Source organism: Tachypleus tridentatus, chromosome 10, assembly GCF_004210375.1.
Source record: "Tachypleus tridentatus isolate NWPU-2018 chromosome 10, ASM421037v1, whole genome shotgun sequence".
Classification (NCBI taxonomy): domain Eukaryota; kingdom Metazoa; phylum Arthropoda; class Merostomata; order Xiphosura; family Limulidae; genus Tachypleus; species Tachypleus tridentatus.
The window spans coordinates 168,534,418-168,552,849 of NC_134834.1; the positions used below are offsets into that span (position 1 = coordinate 168,534,418).

Below are 18,432 nucleotides of genomic sequence, written 5' to 3' on the forward strand. Positions count from 1 at the left end.
CAGAAAAGAAAAAGCAAAATCTCCTTCTTGCATTTGCACATGCTATTATTCACTTCCTGCAAATATGTCACACTTGGTCAATAAAACTATGTTAACATATCCCAAGGACGTAGAAACATTCTTTTAGAGATATATCATTTTTTTAAAGATTTATTAAGCAAATGACGACTCGCGTAAAACGTGTGAACTTCAACATATATCTTATTTTGTTAAGTTCCTAATATATACTAAGTAGAGAATTTATAGGATTTTAAAATACTTAACTTCTTTTTTTTCTTATTGAGAAAAAAACTATTTCCAGCACAAAAGATTACACACTAAACAAGTTAGGCAATTGATCTCAAAGAATTAGCTGAACCCGTTTCTACTTCCTTTGTGCTTGACAATATTGTTAAAGATTAGACTAGAATATATATATAATGTCAGAAACCTTTAGACAAAGGTAACGCTATGGAAGACACACTTAGAGACACTTTTAGTATAAAAAAGTGTTAATTTGGTATAAGATATATAATTTATGTAACATTAACCATTTCTTTTAATCACTCATTTACCAAATATCACAACGTCTACTTATTAGATTTAATAGATGGCGCCACGTGATTATTTCAAGCACGTTAACATGTAAGAAAAGTGCGTCAAGTGTTTACACTTGACGTTAAACTTTATTTTTTGCAGTAATTACAAACGGTTAGTATACAAGTTAGGTAGTACAGTAATATAAAAAGACAACAAAAGAAGTTCAAACCCTGAAGTTACAGATTACAGTTTGTTCTGTGGTCTTCATCGTATATGTAACCAGTTATTTTGTGCTTTTTCTTATCATATGATCTTATCCGTAATGTTTCAGTAATAAAATGAGTCATTTTGAAATTTGTCGATAATAGTTGTCTAAAAATATTTTAATTTTTAATATTATTTTTAGTTCTAACGTTAATATCTAATATTAACTTCCAATCAAAGAAAGCTATGCACTACAAAATCAATCCGTCAATAAGTACAGCCAAACAAATATGATTTTCTAACTTTCCTAATTAAAAAGATTAGAATTCATTATTCAATAAGGCTGTATTACATGGTTATAAACCGTTATCTAATATTTCTTTTCAGCAATGCGATAACGAGTTGTTTAACCATGAATTAATTTTCTTCATATATAGAGAAACTTTAAATAAACATCTGTCCATGAAACCTTGGCTCGGCATGACCTGGTGGGTTAAGACGTTCAACTCGTAGTCTAAGGGTCGCGGATTCGAATCACCGTCGCACAAAACATGCTCGTCCTTTTAGTCGTGGGGCGTTATAATGGTACGGTCAATCCCACTATTCATTGGTAAAAAGTCCAAGAGTTGACGGTTGGTGGTGATGACTAGCTTCCTTCCCTCTTGTCTTACACTGTTAAATTAGGGACGGCTAGCGCAGATAGCCCTTGTACCTTTGAGCGAAATTCAAAAACAAACAAACCATCAAACCCTTATCTACGTCACAAACAGAGATGCATATGTGAGAAAAGGGTTTCAGAATAAGTTCTATTATATATTATTTTAAATATTAACCAAAACTACGCTGAATATTTACAGACAAAACTAAAATAAAAAAGCTATTTTTAAAATTGTATAATTAATTTCGTTGAAAATAATTAAAACATTTCGATATGAATCAATCCGACGTTTTTAAACAGAGCTAAACTTTCTTTGTTCTTTCTCTTACTTATACCAATATGGACTAGAATGCATAAGTCCTAAGCCAACTCTGTGGTTGATCTACTACAACATTAATGTCGTCGTTTTGTTCTCTGATACCACGTAAAGCTGTCGTTTACTTCCTTTCTTAAAAGTAGCACTTGCCTACACCAAACATGAATTTCGAAGGGTTGGACAGCGAAGGCTGGCGCCATGGTGGAGAAAAACACCTACCTAAATGGTTTATTAAGTGAACGCCATTTTTCACGACAGCCCGAATAGGTCACCCAAGCACAGTATGTTCAAGCAAGCGTGCACCACGCAAACCTGACCTTCGCCACAGTTCTGAACAGCAACTTGGGTTGAGTTCGACACTTTCTTCTGCCCCGTCAACTGTGAAAATATTGAATAAAAAAACGGAAATGAGTCGTCGAACGAGTTTCCAAAACGTCGCCAGACATTTATTTCAAGCAGGTACAGAGCCTGGACACCGCCCACTTTTTCTGAATATGAGAAAGAAAAGAAAAAACAGGATCAGATATAAAGTCTTTCTTTTGAACAATTAAAAAGATACCAGTAAAAAGAAACAACAACAAGAAAAACTCGTGATGAAAACCTTTTGTGATCAAAATCTATGTGCTTTTGTTGTCGTACTTTCTCATCAATACGTTTGGGCACAAATTATTTTTTTAGTTTAAAACATTAAATAATTAAATTTTACATTATACATATATATCGTATTTACATCAGTCACGCGTGTAACTTTTTCAGCCGTAAAAAATATCTCTAAATCACGAACATTTCCATATTCTTACTGAATAAGAACTTATAGCGTATTAGATAATACAACAATTTAGTATAACATATACGTTTCGGTTTTCTTTGTTTACGCAAATTTAAATAAATTGCTATTTCCACACAACATTGAAATGATAGAGTAGAATAAAGGTAGCAATGAACAGCCGGTTTTTGGAGCTACTCTTGACTTCTTACTAACCTGGACTTTACCGTCACTTTTATAGAGCGTACTCGCCAGAAGTTGCGGAAACGGTTTGTGAACCATGAATTCTTAGATTCACAGTCCATTCACGCAAACCATTAGGCTATACCATCCTGAATTTTTGTCTCTCGCTTAAAATGATTTAAAAATTTTTTTCACTTATAAACACCAATAGAAGTTTTCGAAAAAAGTAACTACAGCTACAGGTATTCAAGGTGACATTCGAGAAAAATATGCTCGTGATTAGTTTAACCATATGACAGCTACGCTTGTCCACAGCAAACAAAATGAATAAAGCGTTTTGAAATTTTGACCTCGGGTTACTTATTAGTTTTATAAGTTGTAAATATAAACGTTTAATCTGTGATTCATACCATAATAATCACCAAAAACACAGTTTTAATTTTAACTTGAAGTGAAGAAAGTTCAATTTTGTACGAACTCCTTACAATATGACACACTCTTCAACTATACCGTATTCAGTCGCTGCTGACAAGGACTTTTGCTCGATTATACAAAAGCATACCAACCTACCCAAAGAGTGTGTTAGAATTATATTTGTTTCAATGTTCTGAGTAACAATAAATGGGCACAGATAGCCTTCGAGTAGCTTTGTGCGAAATTCAAAAACAAACAAACAAACAATAAATGGTACGGACACACTATTTCCCAGTGTTCAAGCTATGCAAATGTATCTCTGAATGTTAAGAAGGTTATATTTCTCTTTGTTAATACTATTTAAAACGTTGGTATTTGAAAATAAAATATAAATGTCTAGTGAACTATAAAGTGTCTCTTGATTGTGGGCAGGTTCACAAAGTGTTCTACCTTGAATAATACTTTCAGTATTAAAATATTCTTAAGTTAAAAGGGTTGTAGCTAATTTTTCTTAATTATTTTAACATAAATTCCTGATTTATGTTATTTTTATAAACAAAAAGTAATTTCATCGAGATGTAATTTTGAAGTTATGAGAACTTGTCCGGTTAGTTGGATATATAATACAGAATGCCAATATTTCGTTAATTTAGCAGCACCTTTTCGTAATCAAATTCAATGTTAAAAATACCAGTATTTTTTTGGTATATATACGTTACGGTGTTAATAGTCTCCTTTTCCATTTACACTTCCAAATATCGTCACATCTTTTGATTTTAAATAAGGTAATTTATCAAAATTTCACTTTTAAACTGGATTTATAGGGTTCGATAGGGCTATTCCTGGTTACGCTCGCTACAGTATGATTGGTGATCCAAACCAGGCAGTTCATAACCTGCTAATTGAAAATGCTCAGATAGAAGATGATGGAGAGTACCAGTGTCAAGTAAGTTTTAATATATCTTATGAACTGTTTAAACTAAACCTTTGTAGATTGTTATAAGATGCACCTAGGTATTTTATAATTTACGCAAAGCTTTCTAAGTTTGCGACTTTCTTTCTTGTTTCTTGTATGAATAAAACAATTATAGAAGTATAAAACACTTGTTATATATTATGTCATTTCTGCAGGTTGGGCCAACCTCGGATAATAAAGCCATCCGTGCAAACGCTCGACTGAGAGTGTTAGGTAAGTACATAACTTTACCCACTTGCAAATATCGTATCAGGGAATGATTTATGTCGCAGGTCACAGGTTTATAGGTTATCCTAACTACATTCACGAACGGGTCAAATTCGTGTGACCACCGCTACTTGTATTCTTGAATAAAAATATCAGTATTAAATAGAAAAGTTAGCTTATCTTAAAACAAAACTGTTTATCGTTCAATTTATTGCCAGTTTCTTTTGAGTAGTAATGTAAAAACAACTGTGATATATTCAAGCTTTATAACTACCTTATTAGGCATCTTAGGTCATTTAATTTTAATTCATATGCTTATAGTTTCTATAGGAAATATGAAACATACAAATGGTCGCATACACTATAACTCTACTGCCCTTAATACAAATACAATTCGGGAGAAGATTTATTTATATAATTTCCTAAAATGTTTAATCCCATCCTGTAACATCATTTAGGATAATATTCAGATTTTGTCTTTTATTACTAGATGTGGGATTAGGCAACAACAGTAAAAGGTTTTGACAGTTTTTTCTGCTGAATAAAACCTCGATCTTAAGACACGAGTCCTTTATACAATACTAAGAGTTACCTTCAACAGAAGAACAATCGCACGTTTTTAAACTGTCAGTTACTTAAAGCACACCTGAAAATGTTACCATAAAGCCAGCTTTTGTAGTTAGTCATTTAAGTACAGGCCAGGCGGTTAAGGCACTTGACTCGTAATCTGAGGGGCGCAGGCTTGAATCCCCGTCACACCAAATATACTCGCCCTTTCAGCCGTGGGGCGTTATAATTTGACGGTCAATCCCACTATTCGTTGGCACAAGAGTAGCCCAAGAGTTGGCGGTGGGTGGTGATGACTAGTTGCCTTCCCTTTAGTCTTACACTGCTAAATTAGGGACGGCCAGCGCAGATAGCCCTCGTGTAGCTTTGCGCGAAATTCAAACCAAACTTTGAAATACGTGTTTTTTCAATTCTCACATTACGTAAACATTATGTGCTATAAAACTTTTTTTTTTATCAATGCATGGCTCTAAGTTTTCATTGGTTATATATTACATCATCAATGACGTGTTCCCACACACAGTTTAGTTAACTTTGCTAATAGAGTAAAAAGGTACAAACTGAATAGATTCTATTGATCTCAGAAACTCAAAGTCCCCATTTTTGAGAGATGTCTGAAAATCTGTTCGGTGTTCCAACACTGGAAGGTTTTTCTCAAATCGGTTTGCTTTCTACTTTAAAATATACAGTCTTGTGCTGTACGTATAACAACATGTTTAGCTGGTTTATATCCAGGTTTAATCCAGTTAGTTGGATTTATTGCTTTATTACAGACGTTTATAAAATGGTCTTTGTGACGTGTTTTGCCAATTGTTTTCTTTTTTTCAGAGAAGAAAGTCGTTTCATCAATAACTAATATATTCCCTAAAATTAATTCAGTCGGTTGAAATAGCCAGCCATTAGTTCATCCTTTCCCAGATTACAAATCAAAACGTACTGTCTTAAGTCATACCAGCTCGAATCATTGTTTAACTGTTCGCCATTTAACCAATATCGAAAGTAGATTTTGTGATTGAAGGATTATGAATGTAACTGCTTTTGTTTTAGTGCCACCCTCTTCCATGGTAATTAGTAATCACGATAACGGCAGCACGATCGAGATTCATGAAAAGGAGTTTCTTAGTCTTACCTGCACAGTGATCGGCGGCAAGCCGGCAGCTGGGATCAAATGGTTCCGCAAAAACGTGGAACTCCGGCCAGGTGAGTGATACATTCAACATATAGAGATTGGTGCTTTAAATTGAGCATTTATTAGCTATAAACTGAGTTAACTTGTAGTTCAAGCAGTTCTGTATTTACACGTTAATCGTACCGCATTTTGGGAGATGTGCTTATTTAATGTTTTACGAAGATTCAAATTTCTGTATCAATTCTCGTTGGTTCATATCAAAGAAAATGACAATACGACAATGTTGTGATGGCATTATAGAACACAGAGAATCGAGAAAGTGTTAAAAATCATATTTAAAAACCCGACGAAACACTAGCGAGTTTGACAGATGGTTCTGTCTTTTTCTATTGAAAGCACTGGGTTTCATGGTCTTTTGTTCGCTTATGTACGTAATTGAAGCGGGGTGAGTAGTTTATATAAATATCTATTATAAGAGCGTACGTACTGTCATCGAGACGTTAAACAGTTTGGTATTGCAATATTGTTGATATATACCACTTAAAGGTTAAAAATTATAGAAGAAACTTATCTATTTTACGCAACACTGATTCCTATTTATCCGTGAAGAAGCAATGACTACTTTCTTAAAGCGCACGAGTTGCTTGTTTTATGATTTATCTAACTGGTGATCATGCGTGATTTATTTGTGTCATGAACATATAGAATTATGCAATGATAACTGATTCCAACCTTTCTTATTTGCTAAGAAAATTTTGATATTATTAGAAAATCTCACGCTATTATTTATGTTATTTTTGACACTCTGTAGTTTTATGCATAGAACAGTAATACTTTTAATCACCCTTTTTCCAGATAATGTTCAGACAAACACGGAACAAGGTGAAGACCATAGGTTCAAAACCATCAGTACAATCACCCTCACTCCCAGTGCACACGACAACGACGTCATCTACACGTGTGAAACTATTCACCCTGCACTGGTCCGACCGCTGAGAAGCTCAGTGGTATTGAGTGTCCTATGTACGTAAAGTAAACCATTCTGTTTTTATCTAAGGTGCTTATGTAGGAACATAAAAATATTAATAACCCCATCTTAATAGGCTAAAAAGTAAATAAATAATGACTTAACCATTCATACTAGTTTTATCTTAATAAATATACTGATCACTTTGTGCAGTATAATTATTATAAGAAAACAGGTCATCTTTTATCACATATTACTTATTGAAATAATATCTTAATCACTTCATAATAATTATTATTTGTTACTATACCACAAGAAAATTGGTAATATATTATAACACTTTACATATCGTTTTATAAATCCTGCCAAGTTATTTGCAGTATGATTATGATTTATTACAATATTTTCAGAAAATATGTAATATTTTTAAAATATTGCATATACATTTTATTTTATAAGAGGTACGGTAGTTACTTGCAGTGGATTTCTGTATATTTTTACTGGTTTTCTTTAAACATGTGAAATAAATATTGAAAAATCATAGTGGCTTCTGACGTGACCAATCCCGTTCATAATATCTCGGGATCGATTTTGACATTTTCAGAAATCTATCAATATTCAATAACTAAATATCAATTTATTGATCACCATGTCACAGATTGCGTGTTTAACTCTAAAGCGCAAACTGAGAAATTCAACATTGTTTCGTTTCTTTTAAGTTTACGTTTAAATAATTAATTGATGCTGTCTTTCCCATTATAATTAGATTTCATGTTTTTCTTCATCGTTGTTTGAAACTTTTCTACACTAGCAGAATTTCAAAAAAAATTATATTTTAAGACATATATGAACAATTACTGACGTGAGGTTTAAGGTGTACGCAGGTCGATTTTACGCAAATGAAAGTTATATTAACGCTAACTCTGAGAATCAATAATTCTTACAGATCCTCCGGGGCCACCAGCCATTGTGGGGTATCAGGAAAATGAAACCGTTCGTTCAGGTGATACCATAACATTGTCATGCATCTCCCAAGGAGGCAACCCTTTAGCCCAACTTGTTTGGTTTAAGAACAACCAACAGATTGATTTTTCGTACACTACAAGGGGCCAAAAATCAACAAACAAACATACGTTTGTCGTAGACAATTCTGACAACAATGCCATCTATCGGTGTGAGGCTTCAAATATAATGAGCCCACAACCTATGAATGCTTTAGTAAAACTGACAGTTCTGTGTAAGTGTCAAATGCATTGCTTATGTGTAAATCTAATCTTCAGATTTTAGTAGTTTCAGTCATTTATATTTGTAGTGAAATAATAAAGAAGCTATTAGTTTCATATCGGTACTTAAAACATTATTCAATGTTATTCGCACAGAATATTTTTAACTTGAAATAAAAATATAAAAAAATATATAACATTAACGTTATTTAGTTACCCATAGCTCCGTAAGGTATAATAAAAATCAAGTTATATAATTCTGAAGTTAGATCTTATAAAGTTTTAATATATTCTGAGCAATTAAAAGGTTTGTGTTTCAGTCTCAGTTAGGGTAAAATAAAACTCATTAATTAAACTAATAATACTATTCTGTAAAACTTCTTTCATAGGTGTTACTTATTTTCTCTTTATCGTATGTTTTTAGAATTTATTCTCTCATTATCTGAATTTTCATGTTTTGTTAATTGTAATAGCAAACTGTTACAAAGACAATAACTTAGAACGTCACGCCCGAACTCTTGCTTTATGCCAGAAATCGTGAGCCATAAGCGCTTCATCTATTTTAATACGTTGAAATACATAAGGTATAAAAAATAAAATTAATTATGATTTGTATTCAATAGAATAAAGCAAAATAATAATGTTAGAGAACTGCTTAGAAGAAAACGTAATCGAAAGAAGATAATGATAATGCATTATTATTTGTTTGCATAATTAAGTCAAAGTTCGTTCGTAGATCTTACTTTTATTTTTATACATTTGACTCAATCTATTTGCTTAGGTACCTAACAACGTTTTGGGAATCGTTCTAATCTCTGTGTACATGTTTCTATTATCGGGAGTACTACGTTAATTTTTTTACAGAGGGTTGATGCCATTTTAAAAGACATGGCGTCATGTTTAGTATATACATACATATACATATGTCATGTACGCCAAATTTCCGACTATTCAATAGTGTAACGCTGTCATAGATAGACTCAAGTATGGGGAAATTTATTATGGCCTTTTTGAAATGAGGACATACTATTGCAAAATTTCTAAAATTTCTAAAGTCAATTGATTAAGAGAACAACAGATTCTGAAACTACAATACAGGCCAATTAGGAGAAATACTGCCATCCGCGAAACGAAAGATACTGTTACGAAAGAGGACTATTTCACCCAAAAAAATGTGTAATGATGAAACTCGATATATCTCAAGGTATCGTTAATATTGATTTGCAGCTGAAAAATTTATAAGTCAAAAGCTCATAGCATTGAAGTAACACTTCGAAACCAACTGCTGTCTTCATGAGAAATACAGTCGAAGAAACTGGAATTACAGTAATCCAATTCACCAAATACTTCTCAAGTTCCTGATTCAGCTCCAACAGCCATTTGTGCCCTTGTTGAAAAACGACATCTACTTACAACAAAAGGACTGTGGAAATTTTGTGAAAAAGTGTGTTCTAAGACTTAAGACTAAGTCAGCAAAACTGTTTCAACTGAAATTACAGGGACGGACAATATCATGTAATCATCAGGTTAAGCACGATCAACGATGAAAACAAAGGAAGTAGTTTTAAAAGCAGTACAGGGCCCGGAGCATCGTTTATATATAGTGAGATTAACATTCACAATATATTTTAAATCTGAGCTTTTGATACTTTATTATCATGATAATTATTTAATTATTCTACGTATCGGTTGCGCTACTGTTGCCTTTAAACGTAATAGTTATAGAGAGGATGTATTTGTGAAATATTATAATGTACAATAAACTGAAGATAAAGTTGTTTGTAATCACATTAATCAGTTTTTAATAGTCTGATTATTACTGAAGTAATATTGAACCATTAGCTGATGCTTATTACGTATTCTTTATCTTTTTCCTTATCTTTGGAATCTCAGTACACCGTACATTTCTTCAATTTAGCTAAAATTGAGAATATTAGGTATTGAATGTTTCGTCATTTTAGTGACGAGTACAACTATTGTGAGTTTTCATCATGTTAAACGGAGTCTGTGTTTGTGTTTGTGTTTTTTGTATAGCAAAGCCACAAAGGGCTATCTGCTCAGCCCATCGAGGGGAATCGAACCCCTGATTTTAGCGTTGTAAATTAAACGGAGTCATGACATTAGAATGATATGATGTTTCAGTTGCCCCTGCCGAGGTTAAAATAACGGGACCGAAAGAAGCTAAACCAGGAGATACTGTCACTATGACGTGCAGAGCAAAACGTAGTAACCCAGCTGCTGAAATCAACTGGCTAGTGGATGGACAGCGTGTGCAAGGAGCAAATACAATCACAGCTGACCCTGACGGTGGGTGGACAACGATGTCTAATATCAGCGCCATCATAAGATCACAGGTATATATGGCATGATATTTTAGAAATACATATTAGATTTTTTTGTCTAGTGATTTACATGAATTATTTATAATACTTTAACTGTTTAATTATAATTTCTTTTTCCATCAGCAATGGGTGTCATCTTGATAACAATAATAGGCACTAACTATTCTAGGAAACTATTTTAAAAATGAAGTATTTATATCACAGATTATCCAAATGGACAGTGTATCTGTCTATTTGACCGACCTTGTATTAGACAAGTAATGTTGATAATAATTCTGAATTTAATAGATGAAAAATGACAAAGTTTTACTAATATGTATAAGTGTGTTGTACACAAAATTCAGGTATCTTACAAAAGTACTTAGACTCAAAATATGTCTGAGAACTGGTGAAATCAGTCTGATTAAGACTCTGACAAGATAATGTTCATGTGAAGAATAAAAAGACTTTTGTCCATCGTCCAGTTTGTATATTCCATTCAAATAATTTCTAGATCCTCCATAATGCATATCTGCAGATTTTACTTCAGTATCCCTGAATATTGTACCTGGTATCTACTTTCATCCACCATGAACTGTCGATAAATCATCAATGTAGAGTAAAATGAATAATTCAAAATCCTGACGTAATCTACATAATACCGTTTTGAATGACATTCTGTAAGAGATCGTGACATGCGCACTTTCACTCCAACCCCACAATAAGACAAAACTGCTAAGATGGAGGCAACTTTACATTACCATTTTATTAATATTATAAACCTTTATCAAGGAATTCTATGTTTTATACATATTTATGTTATAAAACAACGCACAAACAATGATAAATTATAATGTTTTATGTTTTTAGGACCAGAGATCAAAGATTTTCCAATGCTTTACTGTAAACAAAGACCTAGGAGAGACCATGGTGGAATCTCATGTTTTGACTATTTTGTGTGAGTTGCAAACTGCAGCTAATTAGCATGCATTAATGCTACAATTTTTTCTCTACTTTCTAGAACTAAGTTATACCAAAGTGTACTTAGGTTATTTCAGCTTAACTGACGCAGTTTTGTTTACTGATATTTGTGACAAATAACCGAACTAATTAAAATTTTACTTGAGAGTGTACATAATCTAAAATTATACAGTTGATTTTGAACTGTTTTATTATCTGGTCCGAAGTGACTCATACTTTTATCCGATATTCGATTTTTTATTACGCTATTGAGTTATTCGTTTCTAGTGCTAAGTAAGCAAAAGAAAGAGACAATTTCAGTTGATTCTATTTTCAACCCCCAACAGATCCCCCTGCTCCTCCGAAAATCCTTGGCTACATCAGAGATAAATCGATTCGAGCTGGTGAACTTCAGCGGTTAACGTGTATTTCGAACGGCGGGAACCCGCTTCCTACTTTGAAGTGGTTTAAACAAAATACCGAGGTAGTAATGTTGGTCTTGTTCGCTTGTTCCGAGATCTAGAAGAAATCATGTTGATTTATTGAAAAAAGCTCATTCAAATAGAGTGTCGTCGAATGTAAGACATGATAAAATATGTAGTAATTGAGGGACAACGTTTAAAAGATAATTACTTTTTCCTTTTAGTCGTGAAATTCAAGTTATGACGTAAAGACTCGCCCTTCAAAGATAAACTGTTTTATCATTAATACACTTAATTGACTTTTAACCTGAAGTATTATTAACTTACATTATTGTCATGATATGTTTACTCTGTTGATTTTGAATGGAGATCTGTTACTTATTTTATAATACATTTTAATTCTATTAATAATAGCCAAATAAGAAAAATAAAACAGTCATAAGAGTTTTCCAGTTATTTGGTTTAGTTGAGAAGTGTTCTGAGTAGCTATATTTTTCTGTTTTAAATAGATAAAATCAGTCATCACGTCGAACGGTAATGTCGTAAGTAGTGAAGTTCTCGTAGAAACCGAAGCAAGAGACAACGGTGTGGAATACCGCTGTGAAGCCAGTAACTCGGCTACATATCAACCTCTTGTAGCCAAAATTCAATTCACTGTTCACTGTAAGTTTTGATTTCGTGATCTTGCATCCATGAAATACACAACATACAATCTTCTAGAGTTAATAAAATCTAACTACATATCACACTCCCAGAGATTGTAGCAAAATGTTCTTTCTTTAAGAAGACTATTTCATTGTAAGGCTTATAAACAACTGTTAACAGTCATTTTATTTAATTAGAGAATTACTGTTATATCAGTATTCACTTTGAGTAATTGATGCGTTTAACAGTGTAGAAATAAAAATGTTTTATATCAATACTGATATTGTATTTTTGAAGAGTTGTGATTCCAAAAACACAAAGAGGAATATTTTGGGGTATTGATAAGATAAGAAGTTAGATGATAGTTATTATTGAGGAATAAAATCATGACAATAAGTATAACTTTAGATGATTTATGGCACTTAACTATTCAGTTGAACTATTAAAATACTTCTCAACATCAAATATAACCCACAAATTGCAAAATAGCCAAATATTAGGGGGGGAACGAATAATATATCTAAAGTTAATATTCAATTAATCATACTTCTTTTCAGTTCCACCTTCTGTGGTAACCATAAAAGCGATACCTCCGAAATCAAAGGCTGGACAAAAGGTAACGTGTTTTTCATTAAGTTGTGTATTATGAACTCCGTCTGCTTACTTGTAGTCGAAAAGTGTTCAGTATAAAAATAAAATCCTATTAAAATAATTTGAAAAAAAAATAAACTGGTTACACATTGCTAACAAAAAATGTAAATGTAATGCTGAATGTTCAACATTCCACTTCACATTTTCAGTTTTATTTGCGGCTACATTTAATTTGTATTTGAAACCTTCAAACAAGCATCCTTTAAATTTGCAGGTGAAGCTCATTTGTGAATCGGATTCTAGCAATCCAGCTTCCACCATCACTTGGTGGCGTGATGGATTTCTCATTCAAGGAACACCAGATGGCGTTCTGGACACTGCTAATGGTGGCCAGTCGACGAGAAACCAGTTACAACTAAACGTAACATCTGAAAATAATGGAGATCGGTACACCTGTCAAGCTACGAATGAAGTATTGCAAAAAAGCGTGCATAACGTCATTACACTAAACGTAATATGTAAGTAGTAAATTTCCGATCACATATTGATTGCTGTCTGCTTACTGATAAGAGTTCCACAACGTAACAACAAAGAAATATATCTTGACCAACCATAACGCTTTGATAGCTCGAGTTCCTTTCATGTGGAGAACTCACGTCTTTAGTGAGACTTGAGCATCGATTCTTTCTATTGTATTTACCATCACACTATGGTTACCATCAAGCAGGAATCTGGAACTCAATGAAACAAACTGTTAGTGACTTTTTTGCGATCAATAGCACTGAATGAGCTTTTCTTAATACGTACAGTTAGCTTTGCTTTTAGTTCATTTATCGAAGAAATCTTTCTTTGATCCAAACTCTTGGAAATTTATATGTCTACATCAAGTATATACACTTAGTTTATAAGAGGTTTACGTTTTTAGAAGTATTAAGCCATTTGATAAATGTTTAAGGCACGACTGTATTAGATAAGACACGGAATTAAATTATATTTAAAATTGACTAAAATTAACATTTCAATTGACAAGTTAATCATCGAAAAAAGCTCAGAAAGTATAAATTGCTGATGAGGCAGTTAAGTATTCATATCTTATAAAAAAAGTATTTATTTCTAAATGACTAGATTTTAATAGATTGCACAAGCGCATTCTTAATAAACAAATTTAATAACTTAGCTTCTGTTTTCCTTCTACTGCATTTTATAATGTGTATTTGCAGACAAGCCAGAGTTTTATTCGACCCAAACTGAAACATTTGATATTGTCGAAGGAGAAACGACTTTCATCAACCTGACAGCCAGAGGAAATCCTAACGTTATTACATACACATGGACCAGAGATGGAAATACCGTAGTTGATATTCAAGAAAAAGAAAAAACAAGCAACGTCAATAAGACCAGGATTATTTCGAACGGTCCAATCCTAAACATAACCAACGTAAGAAGATCTGACGCTGGACGCTTCAAGTGTGAAGCTGCCAATGAAGAAGGAACCTCGGAGATCACTATCGTCTTAAATGTACAATGTGAGTGTTTGTGTCGTATCGTTTCACTTCAAGTTATAGTTCAGTTTCGTAGTCAGTCACTGTATAGTCATCTTTAGAAGCGTTGTCTCCTTTATGAGGAGACTGAAAGTTGCGATCGACTTGAGATGATAAATAACAGTAACAATAAATACGTTCACGAGACAACTTTTAGTAGTTCTTAGATCCACTTGAAGACGGTGGTGCAATGAAATATCTTGGTGAAGTACAGATATACCTTTTACTCTGCATTTGTGCTATAATGTGCGTCTACACAATAATATAATTTCTTTCACTTTGAATTTTGACTAGAACTATATAAGCCAATTGGGATTGGCGTAGTCCGTTTGTTTGTTTGTTTGTTTTTTAAATTTTCACGCAAAGCTACACGAGGGCTATTTGAGCTAGTCGTCCCTAATTTAGCAGTGTAAGACTAGAGGGAAGGCAGCTAGTCATAACCACCCACCGTCAACTCTTGGGCTACTCTTCTACCAACAAATGGTGGGATTGACCGTCACATTGTAATGCTCCCACGGGTTAAAAGGCGAGCATGTTTGGTGTGATAGAGATTCGAACCCACGACCCTCAGATTATGCCGGGTCGTAATCAATGTCAATATCGATATAGCTATAGACAGGTACAGGGATATAAATATGTTCATTAACAGTTAATAAACGTACTAAGCTAATTTTTCACTGTTATAAGTTTGCTAATGTTGCCTTTTTCTTTTCTTTTGTTTCAGACCCAGCGTCCATAACCAAGGTCACTGAGGTCACTGTAGTCGATCAAAATGCAAATGCTTATCTGGAATGTGTAGCTGATGCCAACCCCTTAACAGACAATATCATCACCTGGCGAAGAGATGATTTTAACATGAGCCGCACTAAGCAATCTCTAGAAGGTGGCCGGTCGTTCTTAACGATCTACAACGTGTCTCCAGAGGACGTGGGTGTGTTTGAATGTTTGGCTTATAATAACATTGGAGAGGAAGACATAAAAACATCCATCTTGGTTGTTAAACGTACGTATTGAACATTCGATAACTTACACTTCAAAAATCAGCTACTTCCAATACATTTAGTTAAATGTATTTTGTTGGAAATGTTGACACCAAACGAAGACGTTGAGATGAATGTTTTAAAGATAATTTAACTTGACAATAATTTATTGTGGTCATTCTAGTTGTTCTCAAAGCTCAGATTCAATCGTCATATTTATTTTCCAGTCGTCTACTACCACCGTTATTCTCAACTGACATGAATAAGTTTTAGAAGAGCAAAGTACTTGAGAAAACAGGCAACATAGGGACATTAAAATGTTTTCAACCTATTTATTCCACAAACTTACAAGCTTAGAAATCTATATTTGATAAGTGACAAATATCATTGATAGCAATTTTATTACTGTAACATCATACCAATTTATATTTTCTTTTTGAAATTCTACGATAGAATTTTTTTTCTCAAATGAACACACAAATAACGTTATAAGCAAAAAACATAAAGTAGTTAAAAATTAGCAAAAGTCATTCATAACCGATAAGTTCAGTTTATAACAAGCATTTAAAATAAAAGTACAGTAAGTATATTTCATTTGGTGATCATGATAATGTTATTATAGAGAAATAACACTTTATGCTGTACGTCGCTGACGTCAGTAATGAAGTGTTAACTCCGTCTTCAAAAATCGCAATGTCTAGTGACATCGTCAATGTTTACTAAATACCAGTTTATTACATATTATATGTAATATTGTTTTCTTCCGTGCATTGTAGAAAAACCTACTGTTGCCCGATCGCCACCACTACTGAAATCAGCCAGCGAAAATGGTGAAACAGCTAAAATTATATGCCAAGCCGAAGGAGTGCCAAATATCACTTTTACTTGGTCACATGAGGGCGCTACTGTTAGTAGTGATGCGAAGCCAGAAAAATACGATACAGAAACATCAATGCTTGGCTTAACTACGTGGGAAGGTGTTCTTTATGTTAAAGATGTGACAAGTCTTGACTATGGATTATATGAGTGTATTGCTAAAAACGAACTAGGGTTTGATAGCGTAAAAGTTATACTGGATACAACAGGTAAGGTCGGTTCTTAACTATTGTTATAAATGTTTATATTTTGCCGTCATTGAAATTGTTGAATGCACTTTATATTAAAATTATCAAAAACAATACAATAATTATTTCTGACTATTTTTACAATTATCCTGGAAGATATTTTGGATATTAAAGTATCAAATCTTATGAAGAAATGAACACAAATATTTACCCAAAAAATAAATCAAATAGATTTCAAAAACCCATAAACTCGAGTCTTTCGAATAGTTGACTGTATATCTTCAGGAGTAAAAAAGGGTATTTTGAAGTCTACTTGGTATGTAAGTAGTCACATCTGTGATGTTATAGAACAGCTGGATATACATATGTTTTTTTCAAATACCCAGAGTTTAGAAGCATTTCTGGCATACAGTATCATTTAATATTTGAATATAGCTGTGGAACTTGTATATCGATTATAGATTTATTTGTTGTTGCTTTTCATTTTTCAGGTCACCCAGATCCGCCTGCTGCTGTTAAAATGTTGAACGTTACCCATAACTCAGTAACGCTGAGTTGGATTCCTGGTTTTGATGGAGGGCGTTCCCAAACTTATAGAATTCGGTACAAAGAAACTGATTATCCGGAGTACCAATACGCAGATGTGTATCCACGTAATGCTACGGTGTTCACTGTAACAGGGTTAGCTAGAGGTATAGAGTATATCTTTAGCTTACAAGCGTACAATGATCTTGGTTTCAGCGAGTATACAACTGAAATATTGAAAGTTAGAACCTCAAGTAAGCTATGAATAATTGTTTAATCAAAACTTATTGTAAGAATGGTAAAAATCAAGCTGTTGTCAAGTTAATTCTCGTGGTGACTTTCCACTTCTTTAGTTATACTTGTGCAAGGATTAAAACAGTTTGCGGTTTACACGTCTATATCATTATAATATTGTGCATCGAGTAAAACAAAAAACTATCATAGTCTTACAATAGATTTAAAACACAACGTCATTCTTTGTCTTCTTACGAGTAATTTAGCTTTATGTTTTATTGAATCGGTTTGTAGTTTACGCTCCAATGTCATTACAATATTGTGCATTGAGTAAAAAAAAATTACCATAATCTTAGAATAGATTGAAAACACAATGTTATTTTTTGTCTTCTTACCAGCAATTTAGCTTTATGTTTTATTGAATCTGACGTTTTGATTGACACTTCAAATCAGATTTGTTGAGCGAATTTTGCTTACGGTTAAATATAATATGCAAATTTATATTAACGCAAAAAACTTATTAGTATTATTATAATTTGAATTTTAATAGCACCAGTGAAAACACTTATACGGTTCTGAAGAATATAACCTTATTAAACCTCACAGTTCCTTTTCAGAAACAGATTATCTTTGTTTTGGCAAAAACATAATGATGTTAATTATTTTTCATTGTTTAGTTTTGATTTTTTGTATTGCAAAGGTGAAGCTCCTGACACGGAAACAGAGCAAGTAATGACTGAAGTGTTATCAGAGAAAGGTGAACTTCCTCGGATAATTATCATTTCTGTGTCTGTCGTAGGAACCTTTTTGCTCGTACTTAATATCATTCTTGTTATATGCTTTGTTCGACGAAGAAGAAAAAAAAGACTAGAAGAAGGTAAGAGCGGTTAGTTTAGTGCCCCAAGGAATTAACCAGAATAATTTAATTGATATAATACTAGTTTTTATACACTTCTGAATCTCATTCTCATGAAATTAGAGTTAAATGCTCTCATGTGAATATTATTCCGTAAATGCTTG

General features: G+C 33.0%; 1 protein-coding gene across 2 annotated transcripts in view; it reads left to right on the forward strand.

The window, feature by feature from the left end:
* LOC143230878 (nephrin-like) overlaps positions 1-18,432 on the forward strand; it is a 68,595-nt gene that overhangs the window by 45,051 nt on the left and 5,112 nt on the right. For both annotated transcript variants that reach the window (XM_076465168.1, XM_076465169.1), the window contains exons 3-18: positions 3,885-4,006; positions 4,192-4,249; positions 5,858-6,010; positions 6,795-6,962; positions 7,853-8,143; positions 10,272-10,483; positions 11,321-11,408; positions 11,758-11,894; positions 12,342-12,495; positions 13,035-13,093; positions 13,343-13,586; positions 14,289-14,594; positions 15,334-15,612; positions 16,366-16,674; positions 17,145-17,432; positions 18,113-18,289. In XM_076465168.1, coding sequence (XP_076321283.1) covers positions 3,885-4,006; positions 4,192-4,249; positions 5,858-6,010; positions 6,795-6,962; positions 7,853-8,143; positions 10,272-10,483; positions 11,321-11,408; positions 11,758-11,894; positions 12,342-12,495; positions 13,035-13,093; positions 13,343-13,586; positions 14,289-14,594; positions 15,334-15,612; positions 16,366-16,674; positions 17,145-17,432; positions 18,113-18,289 — 3,045 coding nt within the window. The remainder of the gene's footprint in view (positions 1-3,884; positions 4,007-4,191; positions 4,250-5,857; positions 6,011-6,794; positions 6,963-7,852; positions 8,144-10,271; positions 10,484-11,320; positions 11,409-11,757; positions 11,895-12,341; positions 12,496-13,034; positions 13,094-13,342; positions 13,587-14,288; positions 14,595-15,333; positions 15,613-16,365; positions 16,675-17,144; positions 17,433-18,112; positions 18,290-18,432) is intronic.